This window comes from Ailuropoda melanoleuca, chromosome 13, assembly GCF_002007445.2.
Source record: "Ailuropoda melanoleuca isolate Jingjing chromosome 13, ASM200744v2, whole genome shotgun sequence".
Lineage (NCBI taxonomy): Eukaryota > Metazoa > Chordata > Mammalia > Carnivora > Ursidae > Ailuropoda > Ailuropoda melanoleuca.
This window is the reverse complement of record NC_048230.1, coordinates 21,599,567-21,606,425: the sequence shown is the minus strand read 5'-3', so window position 1 is coordinate 21,606,425 and position 6,859 is coordinate 21,599,567. Positions and strand designations below refer to the sequence as shown.

The 6,859-nt window shown below is 55.8% G+C and overlaps 1 protein-coding gene across 2 annotated transcripts in view; it reads right to left on the bottom strand.

Annotated features, from left to right (window-relative positions):
- Nucleotides 1-1,701: 1,701 nt before the first annotated feature.
- The window catches only part of PHB (prohibitin), a 13,201-nt gene continuing 8,043 nt past the window's right edge, over nucleotides 1,702-6,859 (bottom strand). For both annotated transcript variants that reach the window (XM_034640601.1, XM_034640602.1), the window contains exons 6-7: nucleotides 4,103-4,198; nucleotides 1,702-2,803 (exon numbers count right to left, since the gene is read on the bottom strand). In XM_034640601.1, the coding sequence (XP_034496492.1) occupies nucleotides 2,591-2,803; nucleotides 4,103-4,198 (309 nt within the window). In that variant the 3' untranslated portion in view covers nucleotides 1,702-2,590. The remainder of the gene's footprint in view (nucleotides 2,804-4,102; nucleotides 4,199-6,859) is intronic.

Here is a 6,859-nt window from a genome sequence, read left to right as displayed (position 1 = left end):
TTCTTCTCTCCCGTGCCTATCCAGGGTCCCACTGCTGCCTTAATAAGCAAGTGACCTCTCAGGGTGCAAACAAGGAGGCAATTCAGCCTGACCCAAGGAGAGAGAGGGAGGGAGGCACTCCCTACTCTGGCCCTTCCCTGGCCGGGACAGGACATGGCTTTTGAATCCCAGGCTGATAAAGGCCCATTGTGGCAGCTTCTGGAGAAAGCCCCAGGCCATCAGGGAGCTCTGGGGCTAAGGAGCCAGTTAACATCACTTGAACATTTTGTGGAAATAATGATTTGGCGGAAGTCAAGGCAGGAGGAGGCCCCCGGGCTGCCAGTGGCATCATCCAGGGCAGGCCAGCTAAAGGCCACACCAGCAGTAACCTGTCTGCGGCTGGAAGGGCCGGCCTGGAGGTTGATGGGACCCACAAGCTGTGGGAGGGCCCCCCTGCAGACACCTGGAGGAGGAAACCCAATCTCCCACCAAGTGCAAGAAACACAACTGCTCTTTTTAAAAAGGGCCTGGGGGGGGGGTCTGCTGCCCTGCCCCTTGCTGCCCTCTCCCCTCCATCCCCCCCACGGGGGTGTCCACAGCAATAAACAGCAGAAAAAGGAAGAAGCCCGTCTGGAAGCTATTGAGAAATTCTGCTCTCTGCTCGGGGCTGTGTCGAACCTGGAGTACAGGCACCTCATCATTCACGGGCCTCACTGCTCCTACAGCAAAGAACCAAGTAGAAAGAGCCACCCCGAAACGCAGGGTGCCAGGGCAGGTGAGGGAGTTGGGACAGACGGAGGGGGGTGTTCACAGGTGTCAGGCAGGACCAGGCTTTGGTGTGAGGTTTAGCCAGGCCCATCACACTTTCGGAGCGCTCCGGGGCAACGGGAAGGGACTGGACCCCCGCTCGGAGGCCCTGGGAGGGGAGCAGGTGCACGGATGGGGGGACTGGGTCTCTGCTTTTCCCAGCTGACCACTGGCCCTCACTTGGGCGGGGGGTGCGGAATGCGAATCCAGGACAGAGACCGGCCTGCAGAGTCCTCTTCAAGACCGCTCTCCGTGGCCGGGTGGCGAGCCCAGGGGTTAAAATGAGCGCAGAGGTCAAAGCACCGTCTGCTGAGTGCTCACTGCACTTGTCCCCGTCTTGTGTCTAGAAGGATTTCAGGTGAGTGACTGGTTTGTATCTCAGTGATGGGTCTGTTTTCCCTCCCCACCATCCAAAACGGACCAAGCTGGACCCCTCAAATGCCAAGTCATTTGTACATCATTTCTACATCAAAGCCCAACAGATAAGCCAGATAAACCCACCGCAGAGCACCTGAAGCCATTTAACGAATGTCAACATCGACTTGTCTCCTGTGCTGTCCGCCCCCCTCCCGCGAGGGGCAGGCACTGCTGACGGGCTGCTGGGCAAGCCTACCGCTCCCGCTTAGGAGCGGTGCTACCAGAAGCCACAGAGGAAAGGCTGCTCACCTCCACTCATGTGGCCCCCAAGAACCCATCCTACGACAAACCTCACCTGACACCACAGATTCTTTTCAGGCTGGGGATGGACCTGGAACACAGCACAAAGCTGTGTTTTCTGAAACCAAAGCGTTCTCAGCCTTGCCGGAGAGTCTGTCCCAGCTGGTGATGCAAACACGTGCACACAGAAACGGCTGGAATGCTCTGTTCCGATCCCACGGCTCCCACAAACAAAAAAGCAAACCCGTAAGACTGAGCTGGAAGGTTCTGGGTGTCATTTATTGACAGCAGTTTACACACATTAGTGTTCTTCCCACGGCCATTTCCTTCAAAGCACAGGCAGAGAGCCCTCTGGAAGGGCAGTCTCTGAATGCGGGAGCCAGGAACGCAGGACGCACGTGGCTTTGGCAGGCGTGTTCAGACTCGGCAGGATGCAATCCTTTAGGCTGGAACTCTGTCAGGGACTTGGAGACACCGAGGTGGGGGGTGGAGAGGAAGTCTTCAACGGGACTCACATCTCCGGCCAGGCCCGCTCGCTCACTTGCTCTCCAAGTACATCCTGGCGGCAGGACCCTGGGAGGGAGCGTGTCAGGCCCACCCACCTTCACGGGGGCAGATCCTTCAGTCCGTGCCCCGCTGTTCACACCTGCTTCCGCTGGCCCCGCGGTTCAAGAGAATCAGCTTTATGGAGAGAGACAGATGACTTCCTCTGACCCTCCCCAGCAGCTCTTCAGCGGAGTCCGTGGAGGAACGGCTGGGACACACGGAGACCTGTGCTTTCTGTTCAGCCGCGTGGGCCGTCTTCCTCAAATCCCGCCTGCACGACAGGCTGGAGGCTCCAAGTGCCCCCCGGCCCAGGGCACAATGGCTCCGCCTCTCCCCTGCCAACCGCCGGCCTGGGCCGGAGTGCCAGCGGGCCCCGGGCTGCGTAGGCACTTGGCAATTCGGGGGAGGGAGGCGGATCAAAAAGTGGATGGAAATGGGGAGAATGAAAAAGCTTCGTCTGCTAATGAGAGATCTGAAGTGATTTCACTTTTATTTCCTTCACTGTAAGCCAATCATGAAATGTCACAGTGATTTCTGGGGCGGGGGTGGGGGCGGAAGGACGGCGGTGTGCAGAGTGGTCGGGGCTGGGCCCGGGTGGGCCTCACTGGGGCAGCTGCAGGAGCACGGACTGCCCGGCCGGCAGGTAGGTGATGTTCCGAGAGCGCGACAGCTGGTACGCGATGTCCTCGGCGGCCTCCAGCTTGCGCAGCTCGATGAGGCCATCGCCCGCAGTGGCGAGCGAGTTGGCGATCAGCTCAGCGGCCTTGGAGTCGCCCTCTGCGGAGATGATGGCCGCCTTCTTCTGCTGCTCAGCCTAGGACAGTGGAGCGGGGGGCGAGAGCAAGACCACACCTTAGGGTGCTGGACGGCAGGCGGTGGCCTTGGAAGGACCAGGCCACACCCCCTCACTGGCTCCCAAAGGAACTCTGGGACTCGACCTCCCCCTCCTCCAGAGACGGGCTCAACGAGCACTGTCCACCCCACCCTCCTCTTTCCTCCAACGCGCCGTCCACTTCCCGTCATCGTGGGGACACACTTCTGTCGGCTGCGTAAGTTCCTGCCTTATTTCAAAGTCCTCATTAACGTTAACAGCAACCCATCCCAGCCACCTTACTCTGTGCCAGGAGGAGGAAAACAGGAGAGGGAGAAAAGGTAGAGGCCACCCTCAGGCTCGCCTTTTCCTCCAGTCCCAAGTCAAAGTGACTTTCCTCAAACACACCAGTTTGAGGAAACAGAGCAGGCATGTGTGACGCTCCTGAGTTGACCCTGAGCTAACCTGGGTCCTGACCAGGAACCCAGGCACCAGAACGAGCTCTCCAGGCTCTCCCTACCCGTATCAACAGACTGACCTCTATCTGCAGTGCACGACTTGGTCATGGGAGGGGGGTATGGTTATCAACAAATGTTAACCGAGCACCTCCTAAGTATTACCACGGTCTTAGACGTGTTCTGGGCTCTGGAGATGGGGGGGAAGAAAAAAAGCAAGACAGTTCCTACCCACAAAGAGTTTACATTCCCTAAAACTAAATGTTGGCCCCCCATACATCGCTCTTTTCCCTGCTTCAAAGGACTAAGGGTTCTTGGATTAGGACTAACCCAAGAAAAACTAGCACTGGGGAGAAGGGACAGCAAGAAATAAATACACTTTTGCGAAGACCGGGCTGCTATGCAAATACAGCGTGTCCCACCACACTCGGCCACATCTGGATGGATTTAGGGCTTGAAAAAAAGGCAGTGACGACAGCACATCTGGTGCAACGTTTGATCCTTTTTGCTGTCAGCTTTCACTGTGAGACCATGGTTAAAAATGACTTCGCAGTGAAGCTGAAAATATTCCAGGAGAAAACATTTTTATTTGCAGGAGAATGTTTCTGATCTTAGGGAAGTGGAAGAAAAATGACCCTTCAGTGATTTCGGAACATAACTTCACATCTCCCTGACTAACCCCCAAAGACTCTGGAACCAATCGCAGGAGGACGGTTCCTTCAATCCCCTTCCGATGATCCCGGAAGGAGAGATGACAGCTGATGAATTTCCAGGCCACCCTGCAGACAGGGAGGCCGAGCACAGGAGAAAGGGGGGAGAGGCTCCTGCCATCTGGCTGAACGCTCACCTTCTCCACCACGAACCTGGCCCTCTCTGCTTCCTGCTGAGCCACCTGCTTGGCTTCCACCGCTTCTGTGAACTCCTTCCCAAAGGTCAGATGCGTCTAAGGGGAGAGAGGGCGCGCAAGATGAGACAGGGTCATTGCTCTGGCAGCGCTGCCGCGAGGCCCCCCACCCAACCACTGGAAGGAAGAGGCCACGAATGGCTCTGGCAGCTGGAGGCCTCTGTGAGGCCAGAACACCCTTCCACCTCCACATCCGTGGCCAAGCTGAGCTCACAGCCCAGAAGCCTCGGCTGCCTCAACGGTGCCCACATGTCATTCTGTCGCCTGCGGTGTGGAGATCTCACACGGGAAACAGCCCGTGGGCACCAGAAGGTACCTGCTCAATTGACCCCCTCCCACGGGGTGGAGACTGTGGGCTCCAGGACCCCCACCTCAGACTAGTGCTCATCTAAGGTCCTTTGATGGCCTGTTCGGAGCCCCCAGAGAGGCCAGATGGAAAACTGAGCCCCTGAGAGGGAAGGATGCAGTTGGTTCTCAGGGATTCGAGGGCGTGATGCTCTCTGCTTATGGCTTAACCAGTCCACTTCTTTCTCACAGCAGCCCCACCGCAAAACAGGAAGAGGATGAGAGACGGTGGAACGCAAATCATGGTATTCCCCATGTGTGAGTGCTTCTGGTAAAGGGTTTAAGAGAGGAGGCAGGGAAGGCTATTGCTTAGGGTGAGGGTTTACAACTCTGACTACCCACAGACCTTCTCTACTGACACATATCACTGAGGTTTGGCTGAGGCGATGGTCTGCAATGACAGTGGAAACGGGACGGAGCTCAACTCCTGATGCCTGGTCTAGGGCAACTTTTTTTTTTTTTTAAAGATTTTATTTATTTATTTGACAGAGATAGAGACAGCCAGCGAGAGAGGGAACACAAGCAGGGGGAGTGGGAGAGGAAGAAGCAGGCTCCCAGCAGAGGAGCCTGATGTGGGGCTCGAACCCATAATGCCGGGATCACGCCCTGAGCCGAAGGCAGACGCTTAACGACTGCGCCACCCAGGCGCCCCCCTGGTCTAGGGCAACTTGAACTCATCTACCCAACTTTTTATTAAAAAGGAAGACATGAAAGGAAGGATGGTATTGGTTTTGCTCTCAAAATCTATTTGCCCCCTCTCCTCCTTGACCCTCCCAAACTCTGCTTTAAAAAAAGAAGAAAAAAAAAACCAAGAAAAACATAAGCAGCTCAAAACTTCTCCTCAGGAGTAAATCCTAGTCCCACTGTCTTCCACAACTTTTAACACGCCTCGCTTTCAAACTGCAGCTGTTTTACATCGCCTGTTCCATTTCTGGACTCATGCTCAAAGTCTGGGGAAGTAAATACAGTCCTGAGAAGTGAAAAATGAAATGTGTAATTAAGGAATAAAGTTTCTTTCTCAGAGGGCCAGGTGAGGGCAGCAAATTCCCCATGAAATCTAATTTTCTTCTCACACCTCTTAGATAGGGCTTCTTGTGGTCAGCGCACATTTCCCCAGAATGGAGTATGTGGTTAAAGTCTAGCGAAACGCCAAGCTTCTCCTCAGGTCTTTACTCGCATCTTCTCACAGCCGAGGTGTCTAGGTTAACAGGGAGCGGGCCAGCGGCCTGAGGAACGTCCGGGCCGCCGCGTGCTGCAGCCTGGCATCCTGCCAGTAGAGGGAGCCCGCGGGCCCTCCCGCCGGCAACCGGTGCGAGGTGGGGCTGCGCCCTGCGGGTTAGCGGGCTGTGGAACGTGGCTGTTTGAACAGCTGCACAGAGGTTGTGGGGGAAATGGTGCCTTTCCCTTGTGACGCACAGGAGAATGAACAGGAAACACTCTACCTCGCTACCCGAACAAATCACTCCAAATGATTTTTCCCAGAGAATCTAGAAACACGACCCTTCCCCTCACCCTCCTTGATCTGAAACGCTATCCTGCCTGTATTGCTTTCTGTCGGAGTTATGGCATTCAACGTCCTATAAATACACACGCTATATGGTCCCCAGAGGCTAGCTTATACCTCCGAGATGTCCCCTGCCCCCCACGCCAGGCTTTGGGGGACAGAACCACTCATTTACACTCTATTGCCTTTCACCGGGGGTTCCCAGAGCTCACTTCCCTGAGCTTCAGACCCTAAGTGTTAGGAAATTCTGGGGGTCAGACTGGGAGGTCTGCACTAGGGAGAAAGAGCTCGGAGCCCTCTCTCGCCTCACCAGGCACTTTCCTCCTGCGTCAAACAGGGCAAGACATTACTTCCTACGGAGCTCCGGGGAACACTCACCGTGTTGGGGAGGTGAAAAATCTAGTGGTTAGGGACCCTAGATCGGGTAGGGCTAGAAGTCAGAAGAAAAATGTGTGTGGCAGAGGGGAAAAAAGAACCCTCATCTGAAAACAAACCCAAGGAGACTGCCTCATAGTCAAGAAGGTTCCACATTTTGGAGTCTCACATCTAGGAAAGTGGAAGGCAGGACCAACAGTGTCCACCCAGAGACGGAGCCAAGCCCCTGCACAAGACCCGCAGCCCCTTCCCCAACAGGCTCCGCCAGGATCTTACCAAGGACACGTCATCCAGGATGAGCCCAAAGGTGGCTGCTCGCTCCGTGAGGTCATCGCTCACCTGTCTGGAGACCAGCTCTCTCTGGGTGATCAGTTCTCCAGCATCAAAGCGAGCCTGGTTCCAAAGGAGGGCAGAGGAGCCAGTCAGGATGACAAGGAAGCAGAAAGGCCAGGAGAACTACCCACCACGCCCCAACC